The sequence below is a fragment of the Cygnus atratus genome, chromosome 25 (genome assembly GCF_013377495.2).
Source record: "Cygnus atratus isolate AKBS03 ecotype Queensland, Australia chromosome 25, CAtr_DNAZoo_HiC_assembly, whole genome shotgun sequence".
Taxonomy (NCBI): Eukaryota; Metazoa; Chordata; class Aves; order Anseriformes; family Anatidae; genus Cygnus; species Cygnus atratus.
In genome coordinates, this window is record NC_066386.1 from 4,551,814 (window position 1) to 4,579,653 (window position 27,840).

The 27,840-nt window shown below is 53.8% G+C and overlaps 2 protein-coding genes and 2 gene segments (V, D, J or C); 2 read left to right on the plus strand and 2 right to left on the minus strand.

The window, feature by feature from the left end:
• Positions 1 to 8,654, plus strand: part of LOC118258223 (feather keratin Cos1-1/Cos1-3/Cos2-1) — a 40,047-nt gene extending 31,393 nt beyond the window's left edge. For 2 of the 5 annotated variants that reach the window (XM_050715497.1, XM_050715498.1), the window contains exon 2: positions 7,952 to 8,654. In XM_050715497.1, the coding sequence (XP_050571454.1) occupies positions 7,973 to 8,287 (315 nt within the window). In that variant the 5' untranslated portion in view covers positions 7,952 to 7,972 and the 3' untranslated portion in view covers positions 8,288 to 8,654. Of the gene's footprint in view, positions 1 to 2,878; positions 2,912 to 3,176; positions 3,184 to 7,467; positions 7,578 to 7,951 lie in introns of those variants that run through there. The other 3 variants (XM_035566882.2, XM_035566883.2, XM_035566879.2) reach the window with 3 other exon arrangements.
• On the minus strand, positions 1,253 to 27,662 carry LOC118258229 (T cell receptor alpha variable 21-like). The segment is given in 2 exon segments: positions 1,253 to 2,110; positions 27,583 to 27,662. Coding segments are annotated over 2 exon segments (612 nt in total).
• LOC118258224 (T cell receptor alpha variable 13-1-like) lies at positions 12,186 to 14,510 on the minus strand. The segment is given in 2 exon segments: positions 12,186 to 13,558; positions 14,461 to 14,510. Coding segments are annotated over 2 exon segments (550 nt in total).
• LOC118258260 (feather keratin Cos1-2-like) lies at positions 21,564 to 22,460 on the plus strand. The gene is made up of 3 exons (XM_035566926.2): positions 21,564 to 21,662; positions 21,705 to 21,707; positions 22,042 to 22,460. The coding sequence occupies exons 1-3, from the start codon at positions 21,564 to 21,566 to the stop codon at positions 22,366 to 22,368; spliced, it is 429 nt and encodes a 142-aa protein (XP_035422819.1). The 3' UTR covers positions 22,369 to 22,460.
• Positions 27,663 to 27,840: the final 178 nt, after the last annotated feature.

The window sequence follows — 27,840 nt, forward strand, 5'->3', positions numbered from 1 at the left end:
GAGGCCCAACCACCCCCAGCACAGCACTTGGCAGGGCCCAGGTGGTGGCACACATGCAGGGCCGACCCCCTTCACAAGTCAGCATTGGTGTTAGACGTAACGGACCATACATGGCAATCTCCAGTCCCTGAGGACCCTGCACCCCCATGGGCTGGGTCAGTGCAAAGACAGCAAGCGGTTTGCATGCCCCCACGCTGCTCTGTGCTGCCCACTTGCCCCCAGGCATGCAGCAGCTTTCCTCAGTTTTGCCCAGGACCTGCACTCACAGGGACTTCCTCATGCTCATTTCCACTTTTCCTGACCATTTGTTTTGCTCCTCCTCAGGCAAGAGGTTGTTTCTCTGTTTCTTCCTTTGGTTATGTAGAGGCTATCTTCAGGATGTTTGCAGCTCTCTGGTGCCCAGCTGCACTTCAAGGATGCCCATTGTTTCCAGGCCCAGTTTGACTGCTGGCAGACATTTTTCCTGTCAGTGCTTTGCAGCCCCCTGATGTCTGCACTTTCTCATTACAGCCTGGTTACCTCTGTAACAGCTCCCATCAGCAGGGCACCCTGTCCCTGCTCGATTACAGAGCTGTTTCCTTAGAGATCCACGTATGGCCCTGCTTGGTACAGCCTTGTCATGTCCAGAAGGAATCAACCATGCAGGCAAGAGAGACAAGCCAAAGGTGTTCTGGGGTAGACCCTTTGTCTTTCCTGGTGTCAGAGGAATGGAATCAGCCACAGCTGCAAGAGAAAGTAACCAGTTTAGCCCAGGTGAAGGTACGGCACTGCCAGGGCTATAGCTGTGGGGTAGACCCCTGGAAAGAGACCCAGGCAGAGCTCTGACAAACATTTCTGGTTTGTTGGGATGGCCCATTGCCCTGGAAGGGCTTGGCCTGTGTTGCAACTCAATACAGGACTGGTAGTTCCTGGAGACATTGGTTTCTTAATTGCCTGACTGTTTATTGCCTACCTTGAATGCCCCAGGGGACTGTTAGCAGTATATAAACCTTGGGTGAAGTTCTGGGTGCGTGTCATTGGCAAATGCATAAAACTGTGGGTGGATTCTGCTTCTGTGTTTGCACAAGGCAGCTTAGCTTGGATGAGACACCCACTAAGCTGAGCAAACCCCTTTGCTGTGAAATCCCATACGTGGAGGAGCGACAGCCGTCCCTTTGCCTTCAGGAGAACCAGCCTGACGTGGGCTGCATGGGAATCTGTCCCCTCTGCGATGCATTTCTGAGACAATGCTGGCAGGCCTCTTATAGACAGGTGTGAGGAGATGGGCCTGGCTCCAGCACTGACTCCCAGGAGGACCTGGCAGTGTCCAGGGGTGGAAATCCCTCACTGACAGGCACTAGCAGGAGCCTCACAGCAGTTTGCTTCTCCTATACATCCCAAGGTGGTCGATGGACAGCCACGCTGAGGCACTCCAAACACTGTTACCCTGAATTAAACCAAGGACCCAAACTGTCCTGATACGGTCCTTGTTGGGGCCTGAAGTTGGCAGTACCAGAGGGTGATTGTTGCAGCGTGAGGAAAAGGAGGGCTCAGGAGAAAGGAGCTGTGTTTCAGTGCCTCTTCCCTGGACACGTCTCTGCCAGGCTGGTGCCATCTCCGTTCAGCTGCACCCAGGCTCCAGACCCTTCCAGCAGAACTGAAGTGCCATGGAGGGGCCGGGCTGGCGGGGGCCCCCCGGGGCTGCGGGGCGACGTGGTCCCGGCGGGCGGAGCGGCAGCGCCCCCTGGGGGCTGTGCCCCTGCCTCGCCCCCGCCACACACTCCCGGCCCCGCCCGCCACGGTTCCTGCCCGGCCGCAGCCCCGGCTCCTCTCCCCGTGGCTCTCAGGGCGCAGTAATACACCGCCGCGTCCCGAAGCCGGGGCCGGGCGAGCCACAGGGCGCTGGACCGGCGGTCTGCTGCCACCGATAGCCGCCCTGCCGGGTCCGTCACATCTTGGGACCCACTAGAAGCCCTCACGAGGAATGCGGGGCCTCGGCCTGGGAGCTGACGGTACCAGTGGATGGAGTCACCAGTCTGGATGTTGGGGTGTGAGCAGGTGATGTTGATGCCGGTGCCATCCCTGGTCTCTGTCCTCGGCTCCTGCTGCACCTGGGCTCTGCCTGCAGCCACTGCCAAGAAGACAAGAAGGAGAAAACTCAGAAAAGGGCTTTTCTGCTCCTGAAAATGTCATGAGGGGGGGAGAGGGGAGTCGAAAACGGTTGACAGCTGATGGGAGCATTTTCTCAGAAGAAAGCACACAAAGGCATTTCTCTGGGAATGGTTATTTGGGGACCAGGTCAGAGCAGGGCTGTTTGGAAGGAGGGTCCGAGCCGAGCCAGGAGGAGAAGGGAAGCAGGCAGGAATGAGTGGGGGTGTGCCGAAAGGAGAGGAGGAAGGCAGGGAGCAAGGCAAGGTGGGAGGGAACGGCCGGCTGAGCTCGCTGGAGGCAGACGGGATGGCTGCAGAGGGAGGACAGAGGGGAGCGAGGTCCGTAAGAAGCCGGCGGGCCAGCAGCGAGGGCGGCCCCGGCCCCCCGCAGCCCCCGTCCCGTCCCCGCCGCCGGCAGCCCCGCGCACCCAGGAGCACCGCGGCCAGCCCCGCCAGCCCTGCGGCCCGGCCCTGCCGCATCCCGCCGCTCCGCCGCCCGCGCCGCGCTGCCCCCGCCAGCCCCGGCTCTGCTGCGCCCGCGGCGCCTCCTCCCCGCCGCCGCCGCCCCGGCGCCGCCAGCTCCGCCCCGGGGCCGCTCGGGGGCTGGCCCGGGCTGCGAGTGCTGGGCGCCTGTGGGCGGGCAGGGCTTGGGCTGCTGCCAGCGGGGCTGTGTCCGTCCTGCAGCCCAGCCCGGGACGCGGAGGCGAGTGCGGGGAAAGGCTGAGGCAGCTCCTTCGGCACGGACGAGGGGAGGGGAAGAAGAGGAGGGAAGCAGAGGGGAGGTGAGGGAAAAGGAGAGGGAGTGGCAAAGCAGCTGCCTACCTGCAGTATGCCCAGCAAGATGGGCAAGCAGAGTCTGAGACCCCCTTCCCCTGCTCCAGGAGCTGCACCAGGAACCTCCTGGCTCCAGCAGCTGAGAGCACAGGCCAGGCGTGGCCTAACTCCATTTGACTGCAGCACCTGGCACCAAATCCACTCCCGCTGCTCCACAAGGAGCTGGCACTTTCTCCTTGCAGCACATGTGCACACAGGGACAAAGCGAGATTATGCAGAGGTAAGGACAGATTCCAGAAGAGGACAGGACAGACAACAGTGCTCAGATGCAGGGCCCAGCCACACAAGTGCATGGAGCAGCCCCTTTTACACCCTGCGCTGTCTGCCCTCGTGTGCTCCTCCTGGCTCCCGTTTCCCTGCACGTCCCCTCATGGGGTTGTATAGGTCTGTCCTGCACCCATCCCAGCCTGTGTCCTGGCCCACAGCTATAGGAGGTGCAAGGCCCAGGCTGATCTTCCTGGCAGTGGCACCTGTGGTTTCTTGATAGGCCAACAACTGGATGTGAATGGTGAGGTTTGTCTCTTGTCATTGCCTCTGTGTTTGTTTTCTCTGGTCTCGGTCTCTGTATGCTTGTTGAATGCCTCCTCTTTTCTTAGCATCCCAATTGACAAGGTCCCCGATCTTAGAACCTCAGTGGCATAAACATATCCACAGCCCCGTGTACACCCCCCAAGTGGCTGTGACTGCCCACATTTGGTCTCCTCACTGCCTCCCTCGTCATCTGTCAGTCAGGTTTGTATCCCTGTGTGTTGTTTCCAGCTTCCTTTTGTTCTTTCTCTCTGCCCCCCTCGCAAGTGCTGAAGGGCTGCTTCTAGGGTAGGAAACAAGGAGGGAGTAGCTGAAAGGTAAGAAAGAAAATAAGGGCTGCTGTGGAAGCAGTGATGGCAGCTTCCCCAAGACCTCCATTTTCCAGCTGTGAGAAACAGAGAGAACACAGAGACAGAGAGAGGCAGAGAACACAGCAGAGGAAACAAACAAACAACTTCCCTCTGTTTCTTAGGTTTCCCATGGCTTCCTTTACCTTTTCAGTCCTTAGGCTGTAGATTGGTGCATGGAGCAGGGGCATCACAGCCCTGGAGAAGATGGACACCACTTTGTTGAGGGAGACATTGGGAATGGGTTTTGTTTAGAGGAGGGAATGTAGCCCCTGGCATGATACAAGTGCAGGCAAATGAGAGTTAGCAGACAGTGTCTTGTGTCTCCTCACATGACTACATTCAGAGGGAGACCAGGAGCACCCTGCAGGAGCTCAAGGAGGACAGGAAAACTGGTGGTGCTGTTGTAGGCAAGGAGCACACCAGTCCAGAAGCTCTCTGCAGAAGCCAGCTGCATGACAGATAGCAAGTCCCAGAAGAAGCTGTGATTGTGTAGGGCCAGAGCAGGGCAAACGAAGAGTGAGCGCCACTTGTGCCAAGGAGGGGAGCAGGAGCTCAGCCCACAGGACTCCCACCAGACTGGAGTACTGCAGTGGGTGGTAGACGCACACAGCTTGGTCATAGGTCATGAGTGTGAAGAAGACATCCCAGTTTAGGCCCACTGGTGGAGGAAGAGGAGCCAGAGCACACAGCTGGAAAAGTAAATTGATCTTCCTGGCAGTGGCACCTGTGGTTTCTGGTATTACGAGTGTATTCCCAGTCTGGATCAAGAGGTAGCTGGCTGAGTCCAGAATGAAGAGCAGTAGCTCTCAGCTCTCAGACAAACCCAGCAGCAACAAAAGAAACCACTCTGTAGACCTTCCCCTCACCCCTGTGGGAAGATACCAGGGGCAGGAGGAAGGAGGAGATGGAGTTGCTGCTCAGGATTCATGGTCTTCCACCACTCGATATCTTCTGGAGGAAAAACACAGCAGGGCCTCAGCAAGCCAGGATGTTCCTTCAGAGACAGGAGAAAGTAAGATCAGAACCCTGGAGTTCAGGAGAGCAGCATTTGCTTTCTTCGCTGTGTGCACACGTACCTGTCTGTGTGTGCCCAAATATACTTCAGTATGCATCCAGGAGTGTCTGTGAGTGCACCCATGAGTTCATGCATCTTTCTACATGAGCAGCAGTGTGCATGAGTGCTGTTCCCGCTTTTGATGTCATGAATGATATCGGTAGTCCAACCCTGTTTTCAGAGCAGGTCTCATCAGATCAGGTTGCTCAGGATCAAGTCCAGGCAAAGTATTCCAAGGATGGAGCTCCCATAGCATCTCTTTGGCACTCTGCTCCAGGACTTGACCGCCTTCAGGGTAAATAGGACCCATGTTCCTCTGGTTCAATGCCACTTCTGCCCAAGGTTTCAGCCCCTGCATGACTCAGCTCCAGGCCCATGAGTCACAGAACTATGCATGGCATTGGTTTCCCCATGGGGACCTCTGTCCCACCCCAGACACCACTGACACTGCACCGGCAGCAAATCTCCGTAGGGCTGGGCCTGCTCGAAGAGGGCAGGATTTCTCAGCCTGTCTCCCTGTACATAAAGCTAACACCACCCTTTTGAACTCTCTAGCCATGGGGAGTGCAGCTGTGTCCTGGTCTGGAGAGTCAGGGAGGGGTGACCGCCACCATGCTCTTACACTCTGAATCTTGTGTTACAGAATTGAAGTAAGGATCCAAACTGTTGTGGGCCCATCCTTGTTGGGGACTGAAATTGGCAGTGAACTTCCTAGGGTCGGGAGGCAGTGGGCTACAGATACAGAAGGCCGCATCTCAGCATGTGTGCTGTGGGCACTTCTGGGCTGGGTTTGTTCTGTGATTGTTCAGCTGTTCTCAGGTTCCTTCTTGCCCTGGCTGCTCTCTGGAGCTCATGGACAGAGCAGTGGAGAATGCCCTGTGGTGACCAGCCCATTTTCTTGTGAGGGGGGCCACACAGTTCTCACAGACACACACCTGCTCATGCACACCTGCGTGGAATCATGCAAGACTGCACCCACAGACACTTGCACAAATCCAGCACACAGGCTGTCGTAGTTTCACACTGATGGCCAACTAAAGTCCACCACACAGCTCTCTCACACCCCTTGCTGAAAGGAAGCTGTGGGGAGAGAATGTGATTTAAGCTAAAGGGCTTAAAAGTTGACATAGGGATAAAATAATCAAAGGAAAAAAAAAAGAAAAAAGAAAAAAAAAAGAGCAAAGGCCTTTTAGAAACAAATTGAGAAATATTTATTCTCCACTTCCCATCAGCAAGTAGTGTTTGTCCATGTGTTTGGAAGCACAGACTCAATATGCCCACCCCTGGTTTTCCTTCCCCTTTCACATCTTTACTGCTGAGTGTTCGAGTATGGAATATCCCTTTGGTTGGTTTAGGTCAGCTGCCCTGGTGATGTCCCCTCCCCACCTCTTGCCCACCCCCTACCTCCTGGCTTTGGGGGGCTAGAGAAAGTCCTGATGCTGTGCCAGCACTGCTCCACTATAGCCCCAACGTTGGTGTGATGGCAATGCTGTTCTAGCTCCAAGCGCAAAGCACAGCACTCTAGGGGCTGCTGTGGGGAACGTTAACTGTGTCCCAGGCAGCCCCAGTACAGGCAAGTGCCCACAAGAGAGGAACATGTGCATGAACATGACACAGTGTGCAGCAAAGATTCTGGACAGCATTTGGTCAAAGTACATGGTTTGACGTGGTAGAGAGGGAAGGTGGACTGGGAGCCTTGCAGAAGGCACTGGAGCCAGGGCTCTTGACAAGACAACGTCAGCTTTCTTGGGCCTTGCACTTGAAGCCTGAGAATCCCATTTGTTAGCCTGAGTAGCAGTGGTAAGGGAAAGTGCTGGAGTGCCCCTACTGATCACTGGTGGGTGTCATGACAGAAAGAAGCTTGCATCATGTAAAGATTTGATTTTATGATATGATATGATATTTTATGATTGATATGATTTTATTTCATTTTTAAATCAATAACTGAGAGGCATGAAGTTATGGGAGTGAAGAAGGAATTCTCTATGGACAAGGATCTGCACTGTGTGTCTTGGGAAAACCCATCTGGCTCTGTCCGATGCTGGTAGAAGGCAGGGTCACCTGCCCATGAAAGGTTTACGTTCTGTCTACATTCATCTTCTTATTCCTTCTAACTAAAACAGACAACGTCCTGTTGGGCCTTTCTTTTGTGATCCAGAAAGGGCCCTGCACAACCTCTCTCCCAATATAGACATCCCTGGATCAGAGCAGGACGAGGCAAAACAGGCCAGCAGGTTTTCCCTGAGGGCAGTGTCAGGAGGGGTAGGGTCACAGGCAGGAGCTGGGTACACCTGTAGCCAAAAGGGCCCCAAAGAGCCCCTAGGGATCACCCAAGCTGACCTCATTTGCCTTTCCTGGACTCTTCCAGCACGTGAGCTGAGTCTTCTGCCCACACTGACTGGTGTTGCCTGGAAATACTTGGGCCTCCCTACCTGCCACTCAGAAGTTGCCTTCTCTGGGGAAAGGGCATAAAGCAGGAAATGAAAAGCAGCATCACAGGAAGGCAACACACATCCCGTATCATTAGGTGGGATGTTTTGCATGCACGAGTAGCTTGTCAGAAAATAGTCCCTGCTTCAAGGGATGCCTCTGGACATGGGGCAGCTAAGGCCCACTATAAAAGCCAGCCCATCTCCATGCTCTGTCATCCACTTCTCTGGCCTTCTTCTCCTTGGGAACAAGGTGAGTGTGAAGCCCCTTCTTGTCCCCCTCATTCTCCAAAAGCAGGACTCAGTTCCATGGACCTCTCAGCTGGTATCAGCTGTGTTCCATGCCAAATCTTGGGGCTGCTGGTTGTGGGAGAGTCAAGGGGTAGAAGGTTTATCATGGAGGAAGGCTGGGCCTTTAGTATGATGGCTCCTGGGCTGGAGCCTAGAGTGTAGCCAGGCCCTGGTGGCTCTTTTTGGGCTCTGGCAGGATGAGGCCAAGAAGCCCTGGCACATCCCTGCACAGCCTCCAGCTCACAGCACTGCCTGTGCCTTGGTTCCCTCTTGGTGTGGTGACAGCTGTTCCTCATGCATGCCCATGTTCTGCTTCCTCCCTGCCCTCTCTCCCAGGTGCACCTCCTGCCCCGAGACATGTCCTGCTACGACCAGTGCCAGCCGTGCTTTCCATGCCAGCCCTGCGGGCCGACCCCACTGGCCAGCAGCTGCAATGAGCCCTGCGTCAGGCAGTGCCAGAACTCCACCATCGTCATTGAGCCCTCTCCTGTGGTGGTGACCCTGCCCGGCCCCATCCTCAGCTCCTTCCCACAGAACACCGTTGTGGGATCCTCCACCTCTGCTGCCGTTGGCAGCATCCTCAGCTGTGACGGAGTCCCCATCAACTCCGGGTGCTGTGACCTCTCCTGTATTACCAGCCGCTACTGTGGCAGCAGGTGCCGGCCCTGCTAAAGATGCCAGACAGTGCCCCAGACCAGGACCCCAGGAACTCAGAACATGCTGCTGGACAAAAATGAATGGAAGAACAAACTTTGTGTTGATGTTTTAAGAGGACCTGACCATCTCTGGCTTGTCCTGTAAAGACAGACAGGAAGGGGCCAGCCTGGATTCTATGACTACATGGCCGATGTATACCTATCCTGTTTTCCACACACTCTTTTTCTTTCTTTTCTTTCTTGCCCTCTGCTTTCCGTGAGGCCCCCAGAAACCAGCCTGGAGTGACCTGCTACCCCTCTCCCCTTGTGGGCCAGGTCGATTGATGCCGTGTTTCAAGTCTGCCATTGGAAAAGCTGAACAGATTTTTGTCTGCTCCTGCTGTGCTACGATCTCGGGGCCTCCTCTTGGAGTCACCTCATTTCCCTCCTGAGACTTGATAAACATTTGCAGCAACCCTGAGTGTGTCCCTGTGTGGTCTTTTCCTCTGCATACAGATGGCCACGGGAGAAAACCATTCCTTAGTGGGAACAGGCTGGGGGCACTGCCTCATTCCCCTAGGCACTGGAGGGTGGTACATACTGCAGCAATTCATCTTTCAGGCACTGTCTGTTGAAGCTGAGGAAGACATGCCTAGTTCTTCCACAGTCGATTGACACCAGTCCTTGACTTGTGACGTCTCCGCCTAGACAAGCGCTGTTGACATTGGAGGCCCCAGCTCTTGGGGAAGAGTGTTCCTCTTGCTTTGGGTGGAGCTGTGCTGGGGATGGAGGCTCAGCCAAAGATGATCCCAAAGGATTGCAGAAACTGGGAATGGTTAATTGTCTTGGGGATGGCCCTCTGTCTCTACTCCACTTTCACCTTTCCTCCACCACCTGATCATGGGCATCATGTCTGCGCATGGAGAGCAGGTAGAGCTTCCCTGTGCATCCCTATCACCCTTCAGCACAGCATCTGGCATGGCCCAGCTGTTGCCAAGATGCGTAGGGCTGAGGGGATCCACAAGTTCGTACTGCTACCAGTCACATCAGGCCACACACTGGAGCCCCCAGTCCCTGTGAACCCAACTCCTTTTTTACGAAGGCAGGCCCAGGACAGGGACTGATGCCCAAACATGCCCTCATGGCTGCTCGGTCTTGCTTTCTTTTCCCCAAGCATGGATCAGCTTTCATCAGGCCCTGGAACTCAGAGGCCCCATAGGTGGCACAGCCCCACCATGCTTCAGAAAAGACATTCTGTTGGTGCAGATATCCCACAGTCTCCGCTGAGACATAGCGGTGAGAATGGGACCTGACTGATTGTGCACTCAGCAGGATCTGTGTATGGGCCCTGAACGGCACAGGGAATGCACCAGCCCAACCACATGGCACACACTGGGGGATCTTCTCTCAGGCACCAAGCTTCTGTGTCATTCCCAGAGCCGTGAGGATGAAGTGGCCCTTGTGCTCCATGCAGCACCGCTGCTCCCCACACCCAGGCCAGGGCCTTCCCACATCTGCACACACCTCGGGGCCCTTTGGTATGGGAGTACTTTGCTTTCACACAGACTGTACATGCTGCCAGTGCCACGGGACCAGGATGGAGGATGGGGCTATTGCTCCATGGTGTGAGGATGGGGGGACCTCTCCACAGGCCAGGTTCTCTGGGAGGCCATGCTGGCTCAGGTGGCAGTGCAAGGGCAACAAGCATCAGAACCAAGCCCACCAAAGCCCACGATAACCACGGCTCCCAGCTCTGGCCTGACCCCTCACCCAGGGTCTCTGCACAAGCTCAGGCCTAGCATAGCCCTGCCCCAGCTCTGCTGCATGTGTGCCTGTGCCTGGCCTCACCTAATCTTTTCAGCCTGGCCTGGCCAGCCTCCTAGATGGTGCAGATCCATCACTGGATGGAGCCTTTAGCCAGGCCTCTCTGGGGTCTGGCCTTAGCCTGCGCCCCAGCCTTAGCTCTCACCCTGGGACCGAGCCCTTCTACACATAACACATCTATTGCCTGGGTTAGAGCAATAATCAATAGGTGCTCCTGAGCCAGAATTATCTCCTGGCTAACACTGAAGTCTAAGATGGAGGAGCACACTCACAATTCGGAGATTCACCTTTGTCTTGGAAACGACAAAATCCTTCTAGAGAACAGGTCAAATTGTTGATTCCACCTTTCCTATTCCCAGCCTGCAGCATAAGTGAGGAGAACAAGACCAACATTTTCAAAAGACATTGTCCACATAGCATCTCATTGTCTCTGAAAACCACAGAATAACAGAACTCTAGGATATCCTAAGTTAGAACAGACAATCAAGGATCATCAAGTCCATCTCCTCTAGCTTCACGCAGGATTACCTGCAAATGAAACCACAGGTCTGAGAGTATTTTCCGAATGCTTCTTGACGCCAAGCAGGCTTGTTGCTGTGACCACTTCTGTGGGGAGCCTTTTCCAGTGCCCGAATTCACTTGCCATGCACTGCTTGGTAAAGAATATATATATTGACAGAAACGTCCTCAGAGAATGGGAACCGTGATGGGGTGGGAGGCATAAGCAGGAAATGTCTTGTGGTGAATGAAAGACAAGGGAACAGGGAAAGTGTTCAGATAGAGTCAAGGATCTTGCTCAGCATTATAGCCCCACAGGCCAAGCTCAGAAGAGGCCCAGCACCAGAGCAGAAATGGACAATGGTGTTCCTGGTACCCCCTCCGCACCCATGCTCCGAAGGAGAGCAGGAAGCAGAGTTTCTTTCTCATGACTGAGGTGTAATGCAATGCCTCGTGCGTGGCAATCAGACAGCAAACTTGTGAAGATGAGAAACTCAGTGATACCCTGGAGAAGGGGAAAAAATGTCTGTGCCAGGCAGCTGGAAACGCAAATGGTTCACCTGATGACATGGAAAGTCTCCAGTGTTTGGGGAGCAATGGTGGTGGAGTACAAGTTCTCCAAGAAGGTGAGCGGGCTGAGGAAAAAGTGCATTGGGCTACTCGGGGGCTGGTCACTCCCCACAGTGACAAAGGGGGGCCATTCCCCATAGCCTTCAGAGAGATGAGGAGAAGGTAATGACAAAGAGGATGATGTGCCAGCCGGGATGGTCTGTTAAGCTCAGAAGAATGAATTCAGTCCCAAAGGTCCTGTTCTCCTTTGCCATGGCTCTAAGGTTTCAGAAGGGGATGATGTCAGACTGAGGTTTCAGGTTGCAATAAGAGCAGCAGTAAACGTCAACAAAAAGCCTCTTCCTTGCCTCTCATGGCCTCTCTTGATCTCTCATTTTCCCTCCATCTGCCCTCTCTCCCTCACACTCTACTTCCATATAGACAGCCATACAAACAGCTGTCCATCCTTCTCCAGGCATCCATCCACCCACTCTTCACTTCATGACCCTCCTGGAAGTGAGCTACAAATTACAGTCTTTCATTAGAAATATTAATGTTTTATTTTTATTTCTTATTTCATCTCTGAAAAGAAATATTGTTTTTTTTCATTGCTAGTGAAAGATTTCTTCGTGTCCCACGGGGCTGTATCATGTACAGTAATTTTCTGTGTAAAAGAAGCTCCCAACCCATAAAAATTCCAGCCAGACAACAGAAATACTGCTCTACACTATCATCAGTATCAACCCAGTGATTGTTTTTTCAATCATAGTGAAGAGAAATTAAGCTTCAGAATGTTGCAAAAGAAACAAAAAATAAATGAAATTTTAGAAATATTTTTCTTCTCTACATTTCCCAGTTCAGCTTTTTCTGAACAGGTTTGCGGAATGCTCAGAAGGAGATGATGAGAAAGAAGTTTTAAATGTTTTCCTTAATGGAATATTTTTTTTTCCAATATTAATTGCATCATTCCGATTCTCAACCTGGAATTTAACAGCTGTTAGATCAGCTCCAGCCATGTTCCCAGGCAAGAACAGGAGGGAAGGCATTGTTCCTGCAGAGGTGTTCAATGTGTCCAGAGAATCCTTGGGGCAATGATCCCGGGGGTAGATCAGACCCCTGCTGAGACAAGGCTGAGCCTGGTGCTGCCTTCCCCGAGAGCACGGAGGAAAGAGGGCCCATGGCTGCCCCCTGCTGGGAGCTGCCTGGGCCAAGCTTTTCTTTCTCCGGGTTGCTTTGCTTCTTGCTCTTGCAAGCAGACAAAAGAGTTTCCTCAAGTCTGAGGACATCAAAACACCACATTGAGCATGCTTTGTGAGATGGAGGAAGCTTCATCAGCACAGTCTCGTTTCTCCTGCCAGGTCTCGGCATTTGCAGCCTGCAGGACACCCAGCTTGTCCCAGACATGCAATGCCCCACTGCCGCAGGAGCTGGTCATTATGACACTGCTCCCTGTGCAGGGGCTGAGGATGATCACACATGCCTCCAGCTCCCCTGAGGAGACGTCAACAAACTCAGTGGGCTGTAGGTCTTCATTTATCTCTTGCTCTGATTGCTTACTGTGATGAACATGGAGAGCTCTTGGGCCTTTGGCACTAAGGGCTGCTCTATTTGTTCTGTCCCTTAGGCACAGGCTTTGGACACGAACTGGCTGAAGGTCTGGAGAAAACCTGGTGGCTGGGATGCAAATCCAGTTTATTGACTGACTCATTGAAGAGAGAGAAGAACCCTGCAAATCTCTGTCAGGACTACTTCTAGGGGTCTCTGGGCTGGGCTGACCAGGGCTCAAAGCAAGCTGCTTTATCATGGGCTGGCAGGAATTTACTCACCCTGGGGCTGAGGGGCTGAGAGCAATCCCCCAGGGGAGTCCTGCTTCCCAGCAGGCTCTGCCCTATTCTGTCAGACCGCGAAGGGAGGAAAGTAGAGCCCTGCGGTCCAGGTCAGCCAGTCAGGGTCAGCCCTCTCTGCACAGCCACAGACACCAGCCCCTTTGGGAAAGAGGATCTGGCTGTCAGATCTGGGAGTGCACAGGGGAAGCAGCGCAGCCAGGGGAGAGCTGAGGGCCCCATCCCAGAGCTCTGCCTTGCACAGACACATCCCCTCCCCATCCGGGGTTGTTGCTCAGCCAGGGCAGCTCCCTGCACCAGGGTGTCACTCACAGCACAGAGGTACAAGGCGCTGTCAGAGAGCTCAACTTCCTTCAGCCGCAGAACACTGTGTTTCCCATCAGTGTTCAGCTCCGTGGTGAAACGGTCCTTCTGCTTGGTGCCCTTTCCTGCTTGAGAAGAAATCAGCTGAGGGGCTTGTCCCTTCTTCTGCTGGTACCAGAGCAAACCATAAAAGCTGGAGCTCTGGTACGTGCAATTGGTCTGGAAGGTGTTTCCCTGCTCCACGGTGACTTGTCCTTCTTGCTGGGTGACGGACACCTGTCCCATGGTTTCTGGAAGAAAGAGAAGGTCAGCAGCTCTGTGGGGAAATCTCCAGGCAGCCAAACAGGAGTGAATTCAGACCTGTGGGAGATAAGTCTCCCTGTCCTTTACTGGGCTGAAAGGTCCTGAGGTCGGGGCACAGCAAGGTGGTTTGGGGGCAGAGCTCAGAGCTCTCTGGCCAGAGCGGACCCTGTGAGAGCTGTGCTGTGTGCCTGCTCCTCCTGCCTGCTCTCCTTCTGCCCAGAGGACCAGGGCACAGCCTGTCATGCCTGGCTTTGTGTGCTGGGTCCAGCATCCTCCAGCAGGTTGAGGCGCCCATGCAGCTACTGGGAAAATCTCAACCTGCTTCCTCATTCCTGTCATCTCAGGGGACTCCAAGGCCCATCAGTACAAACAAAGCTGAGGTGAGTGATAGCAGGAGGGAGCCCTGGCTGTGCAGACAAGCAGGAGGACATTGGAGACCATGCAGGAACACATCAGGCAGAAGACAGACTGGACACCCTGGTAATGTCCATGGGAGGATGAGCTTTAATGTCCCTGTATCCACCTGGGACACAATCTGGCTGTTTCTACAAGGAAAGGGAGAAATGAGGGACTGCAGAGACTGATGAAATCTTCGCTCTGGTGACAGAAGGTGGACCAGAAGAGAGAGGCAGAGTGAAATGGACAGAAAGGACAAGAAAAACAGGAGACGCGCCTCAGGTCTCTTCCTCTCTGTATTTTCTTCTCATTTTGAAAGAATACCAGCATCTTGAAGGAACCAGTCCAAGAGCCAGAAAGGGGAGAGCCAACATTTACACAACATTTTCCCTGTGAGATCAAGAAAGCTGGTCCCCACATTAAACCTTGCTAAGGCTGATGAGGGCTTCCTGGGGAAAGAAGATTTATGTCTTGATTAAAAGCCAGCACTTACCCAGCAGTTGCCCCAGGAAGGCAGTGAGGGACGAGATACCCGCGGTGCATGCTGAGACAGACCCTCCTGTTCCTTGTTTTTTTTTTTTTTATTTTTTTTTCGTTGCTTGAGGGAAGAGAGAGTCAGCAAAGCACCTCCCAGCCCCGAAAGAACAGAGGCTGCCGGAAATGACTCTGCGGGGGGAACAAGGGAGATTTCAGTGACGAGAGAAATGTTCTGGTTGACTGTGCCCCAAATGCTCCCTGGGGTTTTCTCACTCCTCCAGCAGGAGCAACCCATTGAGGATTGTCACAGTCAGGGGTCCTGGGAACTCTGGGGGCCACATCATGGGAAGGGGCTGCTCTCATGGTTCTCCACCCAGAGGGGTCCTCACCTCCCCAGCTACAACTGCCTTCTCTTCTGCACACGCACTTGCTTGGCCATGGGCTGATGTCGGGCAGTCTTCCCCACTGAGCTTTTCTTTTTACCCTGGGGTCTCTGCTCCATGAGGAGGTGTCCTATTCACCGGTGTGAGGAGAAGACACCTCGATTTCTCTCCCAACATCCCCAGAAAGAAGGGAGGAACCATGCTACGCAGCAGCTAAGGTGCTCTCGCCTAGTGTTCCTGTCTGGGGGATAATGTAGGCATTTGCAAGAGGAACGGGGCTCCAGTGTGGTGTGGGATGCCACAACCCAAGAGGGGACTAGGACAACCGTTCATAGGGTAAGGCGGTTGGGTGTCAGCAGAGAAAAGGATGTGGGTTCAGTGGGCCACGTGCACTCACACCGATGGTGCTACAGGGGGCACCACCCACGGTGGACCACACCCTGGCAATCTCTGCTTCCCTTGATGCTTGGGCCCCCTCTATCACCACCACTAAACACCTTGACTGGCTTTGGCAGCACCTTGGCTAGTTGTGTTGTCTTCCCCACATACCTCCCTCAGCACACCTCAAACGTGGAGCTCTCAGGGACCACCCAAAAGGAATGACACTCCAAGCCCTGCAGACCCCAAACTGTTCCTTTCATACCCCCCCAGGGAAGTGTGAACTTTTCTCCTCTCTCCAAAAAAAATTTACCGCACGAAGCAGTGAATCCAACTTCACTGCCTGTGGTGGCCACGATACAGAAGGAGATTGTTCGTGGGAAGTTTGGGGATCCGCATGGCAGCTCACCTGAGTAGCCACAGAGCTCTGCTGTGCTGCCCCCAGCCCCCCCCCCAAAGCTGTGCTGTCCACATCCTTTGGCACATGACAGTGAGCATGTGGCGAGTCTGTAGGAGTGAAGCAATCACGTGTTGTTGATGAACAGAGTTGTTCCATTTCTAAGAAGAATTACACCCCCAAAATCCCAGAAATCTCCCAAAGATAAGAATGCCAGTGAATCTCAGCAGGAGCAGGATCTGCAGCTGTGTGCCTTGCCCTGACAAGTGGTCTGTCTTATGTTCCTTTGGTGAACTCCACCGCAAACCACTCCTCTCACTCCCCCTGCTCAGAAGAACAATGGGGAGAAGAAAGAAATTTTGATATAAGGGAAAAGTAAGAGAGAAAAATAAACAAGGGCCCCACTGGTTCAAGCACAGGGAGAAAAGAAAATTATCTACGCCCCTCAAAAAGTGCTTCCCCCCTGGAAGCAAAATAAAGCGGTCGATGATTCTTCTAATGGCCATTCTCCTGGAGTGTGAAGCAGGCCTCAATACTCATAGGGCTGCCCTTGATGTTGGGCACCCACTCTGACAGATGATGTTCTTCCATAATTGCCCAAACATTGGTAGTGATGGCAGTGGAGTTCTAGCTCCAAGTGCCCAGAGCAAACAGCACACTCTAGGGGCTGCTGTGGGGAACGTTAATTCTGTCCAGGCAGTCCCAGTACAGCTCCATAACTCAGGGTTCCCAGCATCAGAAAAAAACTTTGCCTATGCTATTCCCTTTTCTTTCTTGTGTTACCTCCAACTAATGGTATTTTAATCAGTACTGGAAGGCCACTCTTGCTGGCATCCATCTACATTCACAATCCACCCTCAAGAAAAGCAACAAAAAGTCACAATTTCTAGTTCGAATTTTTCATGTTCCGGACTGGGACATGTGCCTGTGTGTTCTTTCGCTACGTCCAAGGAGAGTTCGGCTCCATTTGGCTCTTGAATTATATCACCTAGCAACGCAAATATGAATAGACAGCTGAAAAACAAAGATTACGTGAGTATTCTAATGTGAACTCACAGTGTCACTTATCCTAAGTACAAGAGTAAAAATCACGCCCCTGTGCTGGGAGACCAGGCCCAACAAGGGACCCTTCCTCTCTGAGGATGCGCAGAATGATTCTGTCATGGCAGCACTGTGCTAATCATGTAAACCATTTGGAGGGTGGGGATTGTACAAACATGCAAATGTATTGAGAGGGGTTTTATGAAAGCTGAACGGAAAGTCTTAAGGGCTGCCAGGTTTGTGGGAAACAACCATGTACCCAGACTTGCACTATTCTGGAAATAAACAATCTCTTGACCATGTGGTGATGGATTGGCTCATAGTACACCAGCCACACAAATCTGGAACCTTTTTCCCTGGTTGGGTCTCCTTCCCACCTTCATCTGCACCTCCAGCCTCCTTGGTGGAGGGTAGTGTGAGAAGCTGCAAATTCCTCGACTTCATCTAAGCAAGGTTCTGCCAAACAGCCAAAAAATCCGTATCTTTGGCGGAATATGCCCTTTCAACCTTTCTGTTTTCTGAGCTGAAGCACGTATCCGGGAGCCACCACAGAGACAAGGGACATGCACACACCATTTGGGGAATATTCACCGACGGTCTTGGTTTCCCCCCAGTAGCGTTTTTGGAGGACCCAAAATGCTCCTGCCTGCAATTTGGCCTAGAGGCTGAGACCACCTTTCCTGCTCCAGGAAGCTGCATCAGGGACCCCACTAGGCCTCCAGCAGATGACAGCATCAGGCCAGGGGCAGCCTCGCCCCCAGTCTGTGACTCCAACAGCTGGCACCAAATCCACCTCCGCCTGTTCTACCAGCAGCTGGCACTTTCTCCTTGCAGCCACGTTGCACATGGGACAGAGTGAGCATTATACTCAGAAGTAAGGACAGATTTCAGAAGTGGATAGGGACAGCTGATCGTGCTTCAGGCGCAGGGCCCAGCCAAGAAAAGCATGCAGAGCATATCCTTTTACACCCTGCTCTGTCTGCCCTCGTGGTGCTCCTCCTGGCTCCCCTTCTTGCCCTGCACGTCCCCTCATGGGTTTGTATAAGTCTGTCCTGCACCCATCCCAGCCTGTTGTCCTCGATCACAACCATAGCATTTGAAAGGCCCAGGCTGATCTCCCTGGCAGTGGTGCCTGTGGCTTCTTGATAGGCCAAAAACCAGTGTGAATGCGAGGGATTCTCTCTTGTTGTCGCCTCCATGTTTGTTTTCTCTGCTCTTGGTCTCTGTAATACGTTGTTGATTGCCTCCCCTTTTCTTAGTACCCAATTGACAAAGTCCCCGATCTTAGAAACCTCACTGGCATAAACATGCCCAGAGCCCCATTGCACCCCCCACAAGTGGTGCGACTGCCCACATTTGGTCTCCTCACTGCCTCCCTCATCATCAGGTTTGTGTGCCATGGTCAGCGTTTGGTCATGTTTGTGTCCAGCATGTTCTTCCTTCCAGCTTCTGCTGTTCTTTCTCTCTGCCCCCTCTCAAGTGCTGAGGGCTGCTTCTAGGGAAGGAAAGAAGGAGGGGAGTAGCTGAAAGGTAAAGAAAGGAAATCAGAGCTGTTGTGGAACCACTGATGGCCGCTGCCCTTAGTCCCTCCATTGTGGATGAGATTGGGAGGAACACCGTGGTGCTGAAAGCAGAGACATAAATCACAGCAGGACAAAACAAAACAAACAAACCCTCTGTTTCTGTTTTCCCATGGCTTCCTTCAACCTCTGGGTCCATCAGGCTGTAGATTGGTGGCATGGAGCAGGGGCATCACAGCCCTGGAGAAGATGGAAACCACTTTGTTGAGGGAGACATTGGCAAACGGAGTCGTGGGTATAGAGGAGGGAATATGGCCCCAGGCACAACTCAAACTGCAGCCAAGTGAGAGTGAGTGGACAGTATCTTGTGTCTCCTCACAGGTCTATGTTCAGAGGAGACCATGGAGCACCCTGTAGGAGCTCAAGGAGGACAGGAAGTGCACTGGAAAACTGCTGGTGATATTGTAGTCAAGGAGCACAGCAGTCCAGAAAAGCTCTCAGCAGGGGCCAGCTGCATGACAGGTATCAAGTCCCAGAAGAAGCTGTGACTGTCTAGGGCAGTGCCAAGGCCAACGAAGGGGGTGTTCCACTTGTAACCAAGGAGGCAGCATGAGCTCAGCTCACAGGCCTCCTACGAGACAGGCACACACCTTCCCTCCCATGGCAGAGTGGCAGTGGGTGGCAGATGGCCATAGATCAGTCATAGGCCATGAGTGTGAAGAGGAGATCCCAGTTTCGGCTCACTAGTAGGTGATGGGGAGCCACACCACACACAGACAGAAAAGTAAATTGCCCGTCTCTGCAGAGAAGGCATCTAAAAGCATAAGAGGGTCATCCTGACCAAAGAAAATGGCATGTCAGTGAAGAGGACGTTTTTCCAAAGACAAACTACATGGGAGGGTGCAAGTGCTGTTGGGTACCACCATCATCACCACTGAGTGTATTCCCTGTCTGGATCAGGAGGTAGATGACTGAGACCAGGATGACAGAATCACAGAATGGCTTTGGTTGGAATTTACCTAAAGATCATCCAATTTAGCACACCCCCTGCCATGGGCAGGGATGCCACCCACTAGGTCAGGATGTTCCAGGGCAACTTGGTCTTGAGCACCTCCAGGGATGGGGCATCCAAATGGGACCTCACAAGGTTATAGCAGAGGGGGACAATCACCTCCATTGATCTGCTGGCCACTCCTCTTTTGATGCAGCCCAGGATGCAGTTGCCCTTCTGGGTTACAAGTGTGCACTGCTGGCTCATGTTGTGCTTCTTGTCCACCAGAACCTCCAAGTCCTTCTCTGCAGGGCTGCTCTCAATTTGTTCTTCATCCAGTCTATGCTCGTGTCTGGGATTACCCTGATCCAGGTGCAGCACCTTGCAGTTGGACTTGTTGAACCTCTTTAGGTTCACGTGGGCCCACTTCTCAAGCTTCTCCAGGTCCCTTTGGATGGCATCCCTTCCTTCTGTTGTATCAACCGCACCACTCAGCTTGGTGTCATCTGCAAACTTGGTGAGGGTGCACTCAATCCCATTTTCTATGTAACTGACAAAGATCTGAAAGAGTACCAGTCCCAAGACAGACCCCTGAGGGACACCACTTGTCACCAGCCTTCACCTAGACATAGCGCCATTGGCCACCACTCTCTGGGTGTGGCCTTCAAGCCAATTCCTTATTCACTGAATGGTCCAACCTTCAAATCCATCTCTATCCAATTTGGAGCCCAGGATGTCATGTGGTAGTGTGTCAAAGACCTTACAGTTCAGTTTTGGGCCCCTCACTACAAGAAAGACATCAAGGCACTGGAGTGTGTCCAGAGAAGGGCTACAAAGCTGATGAAGGGTCTGGAACAAAAGTCCCATGAGGAGCAGCTGAGGGAACTGGGGTTGTTTAGTCTGGAGAAGAGGAGGCTGAGGGGAGACCTTATTGCTCTTTACAACTACCTGAAAGGAAGTGGTGGGGAGATTGGGGTTGGCCTCTTCCTGCGGATAACTAGTAATATGACAAGAAGGAATGGCCTCAAATTGTGCAAGGCGAGGTTTGAAAGAAAACACTCAATTTCTACTTCCCATCTGCAAGTAATGTTTGTCCATGTCTTGGGAAGCAGGGCCTCAATAAGTCTAGTGGACCCCCTCTTCCTTCCCCTTTCACAACTGCCCTTTGGTTGGTTTAGGTCAACTGCCCTGGTGATGTCCCCTCCTCACCTCTTGCCCACCCCCTACCTCCTGGCTTTGGGGGGCTTGGAGAGAGTCCTGATGCTGTGCCAGCACTGCTCCACAGTAGCCCAAACACTGGTGCAATGGCAGTGCTGTTCTAGCTCCAAGTGCAGAGCACAGCACTCAAGGGGCTGCTGTGGGGAACATTAACTCCGTCCCAGGCAGCCCCAGTACAGGTAAGTGCCCACAAGAGAGGAGCATGTGCGTGAACCTGACAGTGTGCACTCAGCTGAGACCCCATCAAGAAACAAGCCCAGCAGTTTCTGGACAACATTCAGGCGAAGTACGTGGTTTGAAATGGTACCCAGAGAGACTGCAAAGAGAGGGGAGGTGGATTGGGAACCTTGCAGGAGGCACTGGAGCCAGGGCTCTTGGCACGACAATTTCAGCTTTCTTGGGATCTGCACTTAAGGCCTGAGACTCCCGTTGTTAGCCTGAGTAGCAGCAGTAAGGGAATGTGCTGGAGTACCCTGTGCTAAGAACTGGTTGCGGTCAGGAAAGACATAAGCTTCCATCACATTAGGAGAAGTTGTATGATTTTTTATTTATTTTTTATATGTAAAATGGAAGGTATGAGAGTGAAGAAAGAAGTCTCTATGGACAGGATCTGCACTGTGTGTCTTGTTAAAATCCACCTGATGCTGCACAAAAGCAAGGTCACCTGCACATGAAAGATTTACTTGCTGTCTACAATCCTCTTTTTCTTCTAGCTTACTAAAACAGACACTTGATTTCCTACTGGGCCTTTCTTTTGAGATCCAGAAAGGGCCCTGCACAACCTCTCCCCCCAATTCAGACATCCCTGGGTCAGAGCAGGAGGAGGCAAAACAGGCCAGCAGGTTTTCCCTGAGGGCAGTGTCAGGAGGAGTAGGGTCACAGGCAGGAGCTGGGACACCTGTAGCCAAAAGGGGCCCAAAGAGCCCCTAAGAAGTCACCCAGACTGACACCCTTTGTCTTTACTGGACTCTTCCAGCACGTGAGCTGAGTCTTCTGCCCACACTGACTGGTGTTGCCTGGAAATACTTGGGCCTCCCTACCTGCCACTCAGAAGTTGCCTTCTCTGGGGAAAGGGCATAAAGCAGGAAATGAAAAGCAGCATCACAGGAAGGCAACGCACAGCCCGTATCATTAGGTGGGATGTTTTGCATGCACGAGTAGCTTGTCAGAAAGTAGTCCCTGCTTCAAGGGATGCCTCTGGGCATGTGGCAGCTAAGGCCCACTATAAAAGCCAGCCCATCTCTGTGCTCTGTCATCCACTTCTCTGGCCTTCTTCTCCTTGGGAACAAGGTGAGTGTGAAGCCCCTTCTTGTCCCCCTCATTCTCCAAAAGCAGGTTTCAGCTCCATGGACCTCTCAGCTGCTATCACCTGTGTTCCATGCCAAATCTTGGGGCTGCTGGTTGTGGGAGAGTCAAGGGGTAGAAGGTTTGTCATGGAGGAAGGCTGGGCCTTTACTATGATGGCTCCTGTGCTAGGGTCTAGGTTGGAGCCAGATAGGCTCTGGTGGTTCTTTTTGAGCTCTGGCAGGATGAGGCTAAGAAGCCCTCACACATCCCTGCACAGCCTCCAACTCACAGCACTGCCTGTGCCTTGGTTCCCTCAGGGTGTGGTGACAGGCTGCTCCTCATGCATGCCCATGTTCTGCTTCCTCCCTGCCCTCTCTCCCAGGTGCATCTCCAGCCCCCAGACATGTCCTGCTACGACCAGTGCCAGCCGTGCCAGCCCTGCGGCCCGACCCCGCTGGCCAGCAGCTGCAATGAGCCCTGCGTCAGGCAGTGCCAGAACTCCACCATCGTCATCCAGCCGTCTCCTGTGGTGGTGACCCTGCCCGGCCCCATCCTCAGCTCCTTCCCGCAGAACACTGCTGTGGGATCCTCCACCTCCGCCGCCATTGGCAGCATCCTCAGCTGTGACGGAGTCCCCATCAACTCCGGGTGCTGTGACCTCTCCTGTATTACCAGCCGCTACTGTGGCAGCAGGTGCCGCCCCTGCTAAAGATGCCAGACAGTGCCCCAGACCAGGACGCCAGGAACTCAGAACATGCTGCTGGACAAAAATGGACAGAAGAACAAACTTTGTGTTGATGTTTTAAGAGGAGCTGAACATCTCTGGCTTGTCCTGTAAAGACAGACAGGAAGGGGCCAGCCTGGCTTCTCTGACAACATGGCCAATGTCTACCTTTTTTGTTTTCTACTCACTCTTTTCCTCTCTTTTCTTTGTTGCCCTCTGCTCCCCTTCAAGCTCCTGTGAAGCCCCCAGAAACCAGCCTGGAGTGACCTGCTAGCCTGTCCCCACTTGTGGGCCAGGTAGATGGGGCAACTATGCCAAAGGAGAAGTTGAACAGATTTTTGTCTCCTCATCCTGCTCAGTGTTCTGGGGACTTCCTCTTGGAGTCACCTCGTTTCCCTCCTGAGACTCAATAAACATTTGCAGCAACCCTGAGTATGTCCTAGTCTGGTCTTTCCATCTGCAGAAATGGACAGGGGAGAAAGCTGTTGTTTTGGTGGGATTTATTGGGGGGCACTGCCTCACTCTTTTGGGCATTGGAGGGGAGGGCACACTGCAGCAATTCATCTTTCAGGCACTGTCTCTAGAAACTGAGGAAGACATCCCTGGTTCCTCCACAGCCGATGGACACCAGTCCTTGACTTGTGATACCTCCACCTAGACACAGTCCCTTGATCTTGGAGGCCCCAGATCTTGGGGAAGAGTGTTCCTCTTGCTTTGGGTGGAGCTGTGCTGGGGACAGAGGCTCAGACAAAGATGATCCCAAAGGACTGCAGAAACTGGGAATGGTTAATTGTCTTGGGAATGGCCCTCTGTCTCTACTGCACTATCCCCTCTCCTCCTGATCATGGGCAGCATACCTGGGCATGGAGAGCAGTTATAGCTTCCCTGCGCATCCCTATCACCCTTCAGCATGGCATCTGGCATGGCCCACCTGTTGCCAGGATGTGTAGGGTTGAAGGGATCCTCAAGTTCATACTGGTACCTGCTACAGTAGGCCACACTTTGGAGCCCCAGTTCCTGTGAACCCAACTCCTTTTTGCCTGAAGGGACCCAGGGCAGGGACTGATGCCCAAATACTAATGGCTGCTCGGTCTTGCTTTCTTTTCCCCAAGCATGGATCAGCTTTCTTCAGGTCTGGGAACTTAGAGACCCCATAGGTGCCACAAATCCACTTGTTCCAGAAAAGACCCTCTGAGGGTGCAGAAATCCTAGGCTCCACTGAGACATAGCAATGAGAATGGGAGCTGTTCTTCTTTACCATGACTCTAAGATTTCAGATGATATCAGAATGACCTTTCATGTTGCAATACGAGCAGCAGTAAGCATCAAAGAAAAAGCCTTTTCCTCACCTAAATGGCTCTTCCCATGGCCTCTCTTGGTCACTGCCAGTCTCATTCTCCCTCCATCTCCACTCTCTCCCTCACACTCTGTATGGCTGTCTATATGGATGAGGCTCTGGGCAACCTTTTCCAGTGCCCATAGCAGGGAGTCTGAACTCAATGATCTTTAATGTGCCTCCCAACCAAAGACATTCTATGATTCTGCAATTCTGTGGTCGTATCATTTGAGATCTCACAGAGAAGGGTGGACGAAATAATATATTTTTTGGAGTGCAGTGTTAGTGGGGATGGGGTCCAAACCCAGTAGAACAACCTGCACACCTGAGAAGGCAACAAGTGAGCATCAGAGTGAGATGATGAGGGAAGGAAAGAGAAGAATGTGGCATGTCCTCGTACACACAAGCCCTTTGAAATTCAGCTGAAGCTTGCTAGATACTCAGGACGGCACTTCAAAGATGCCCAAGAAAGTGACCCAAACAGACATCACCTGACTGCTTCGGACACATCCAGCAATAGAGCTGAGCCTTATGCCCTCATTAACGCAATCTTGTTCTAGAAATCCTTGGGCCTTTCATAACAGCACTCTAAAGAAACCATCACTGCGGAATGGCCGTGGCCTAAATCTGGAAATGAAAAGGCAGCAGTGCAGGAAACCAATGCACAGCCCATATCATTTGTTGGGATGGTTTGCATTCAAGATGAGCTTGTCAGAAAATTGTTACCTCTGCCAAGGGAGACTCTGGGCCTGTGGCAATGAAGGACTAGTATAAAAGGCAGCCCAGCTTCCTGCTCTCTCATCCAATTCTCTCGCCTCATCCTCCTTGGGAACCAGGTGAGTCTGAAGCCCTCTCTCCTCCTCTTCCAAAGTGGAAGGAATCTTGCATCAATAGACATCACATCTGGTGGTGGTTCAGTGCTATGCTGGGCCTCGGAGTTCCTTGCCATGAGAGAGGCTTGGATATAGAAATTCTGTGTAGAGAGAGGCTGAAACAAGTGGCTGAGGTGGCTTTTGGTTTATGCACTATGCGAGAATGCCTCTGGGCCAGGATGCTCTTTGAAGGACCCTGTCATGAGCCTCCTGGCACAGCCTCCACATCCACCCTCAGCAGTTGTCTTGGCTCCTTTGTAATGGGGTACCCAGGCTGCTCCTCACCTACCCATGTGCTCTGCTTCCTCTCTGCCCTCTCTCCCAGGTGCATCTCCAGCCCAAGACATGTCCTGCTATGACCAGTGCCTGCCATGCCAGCCCTGTGGCCCGACCCCGCTGGCCAGCAGCTGCAATGAGCCCTGTGTCAGGCAGTGCCAGAACTCCACCGTCGTCATTGAGCCCTCTCCTGTGGTGGTGACCCTGCCCGGCCCCATCCTCAGCTCCTTCCCGCAGAACACCGCTGTGGGATCCTCCACCTCTGCTGCCGTTGGCAGCATCCTCAGCTGTGACGGAGTCCCCATCACCTCTGGCTGCTGTGACCTCTCGGGCATTTCCAGCCGCTACTGTGGCAGAAGGTGCTTGCCCTGCTAAAGCCACTGGCCATGGCCCTGGGGTTCTTCTCCCAGGAACTATGAACATGGTTCTGGACAAAGGAGGAATCTTCAGGCCCTTGCTTTCAGAATGACTGACCTTCCTCACCTCTTGTGGCAAACATTGGCAGGAGCTAGACCAGGGGCTATCCTGAGTTTTCTGAAAACATGGCCCATGTCTCTCCTTCCATCCCTCCACCTACCTCCTTCTCTCCCTTTTCTTTGTGTTCTTCTGCTCCCTTGGGCTGTGGGGCTCCTCAGAGCCAGCCCTCCCACTGCAGTAACAGCAGACACATGCCCTGCACGATCTCCGCCATGGGCAAGGGACACGGCCTCTTGGTTGGCCCTGGTGATCCCTGCACTGAGGGGCCTCTGCTCAGAGTGACCTCCTTTTCCTCTATATACTCATTAAAGATTTCTGCATCCCAGCCTTGTTTGTAAATGTTTCTTCCCTCCGCATATGCCCTCCTGAGCTGTCCAGGGAGAATGTAGCAGTGGGGGAAAGACCAGGGAAGGAGTGGGGCATCCATGGAGAAAAAAGATTTTACAAAGCTAAAGGTGAAGAAAGGACGAGGGTGGATCAAAGTGGCCATGAAGGAGCTGAGATTGGGTCTGAAGGAAGGAGAACAGTTTGGTGGAAGCAGTGTTAACGTGTTGTTTGTATTCACTGAAGAAGAACTTCTGCAAAAGTGGCGTCTGGTATGGAAGACGAGCCCTCAGGGATCATGAGGCAAAGAAGCAAAATATTCCAGTCAGTGGTTCCTTGAGGTCTATTTGGTCATCTGTTGGCAGGAACCTGACACAGCCTGGAAGGCTTGGCAGGGACAGTGGCAGTCTGCAGGGCTTGCAGGGTTGTTCCTTCAGGCGTCCCTGGGAGCCAGAGCCTTCGGGTGTCCCTAAAGGGCTTTGGGGCCAGACAGTGGAGTAGGCAGGTGCAGGCAAGGCAGACAAGGAATGGGGGAGGTGGCAGAGTAGACTTAGGTATCAAGAAAAGAGACATGCAAGCATGTATCTGGGGCACATGGTTCAGAAAGGCCAGCTGTTGGGGTGAGGACCTTCTCCAGCAAGGGGAGCACAGAAAGTAGAAGGGAAGGGTGGAAGAAGAGGGAAGGAAACTCTGCACATCTTGGAGTGTCCTGAAAATGAAGTCTGATCCTCTGAGCCGTGTGTCAAATTTCAAAACCCATCAATTTGCAGGCCTCCCTCTGTAAGGTGTTAGTGACTTGAGAGAAGCAGTGGGAGCAGAACTGGGTGGAGGTCTCTCTGGTGCTACACACAGCTCATGCAGTCAGGTGTGCCCCTTCCCTTGCCCGACATCAACGTTGCTGGGTGTGCCGTCCTGCCCCCTCACACCCAGCTGGGTCCGACCCACATCGGACCCCCAGCGTCTGACCCGGGAGAACTGAGGGGCCTCAGCGGGGCCGAGCCAAGGCTGGGGCTTGGCTGGTGGGGGACCGCCCGGGGCTGCGAGCGGTAAGGCGGCCCCGGCGGGCAGAGCGGCAGCGCCCCCTGGGGGCTGTGCCCCTGCCTCGCCCCCGCCACACACGCCCGGCCCCGCCCGCCACGGTTCCTGCCCGGCCGCAGCCCCGGCTCCTCTCCCCGTGGCTCTCAGGGCGCAGTAATACACCGCCGCGTCCCGAAGCCGGGGCTGGGCGAGCCACAGGGCGCTGGACCGGCGGTCTGCTGCCACCACGAGCCACCCCGCCAGGTCCGTCAGTGCTTTGGAGCCTTTAGTACCGAGCACAACAAATGAGGGGCCTCGGCCCGGGAGATGACGGTACCAGTGGATGACTTCACTAGACTGGATGTTGGGGTGTGAGCAGGTGATGTTGATGCCGGTGCCATCCCTGGTCTCTGCCCACGGCTCCTGCTGCACCTGGGCTTTGCCTGCAGCCACTGCCAAGAAGAAAAGGAGGAGAAAACTCAGAAAAGGGCTTTGCTGCCACCAAAATATCATGCAAGGGGAGAGGAGAGAAGAAAACGGTTGACAGCTGATGGGAGCATTTTCTCAGAAGAAAGCACACAAAGACATTTCTCCGGGAATGGTTATTTGGGGACCAGGTCGGAGCAAGGCTGTTTGGAAGGAGGGTCCGAGCCGAGCCAGGAGGAGAAGGGAAGCAGGCAGGAATGCGTGGGGGTGTGCCGAAAGGAGAGGAGGAAGGCAGGGAGCAAGGCAAAGTGGGAGGGAACGGCCGGCTGAGCTCGCTGGAGGCAGACGGGATGGCTGCAGAGGGAGGACAGAGGGGAGCGAGGTCCGTAAGAAGCCGGCGGGCCAGCAGCGAGGGCGGCCCCGGCCCCCCGCAGCCCCCGTCCCGTCCCCGCCGCCGGCAGCCCCGCGCACCCAGGAGCACCGCGGCCAGCCCCGCCAGCCCTGCGGCCCGGCCCTGCCGCATCCCGCCGCTCCGCCGCCCGCGCCGCGCTGCCCCCGCCAGGCCCGGCTCTGCTGCGCCCGCGGCGCCTCCTCCCCGCCGCCGCCGCCGCCGCCGCCGCCCGGCGCCGCCAGCTCCGCCCCGGGGCCGCTCGGGGGCTGGCCCGGGCTGCGAGTGCTGGGCGCCTGTGGGCGGGCAGGGCTTGGGCTGCTGCCAGCGGGGCTGTGTCC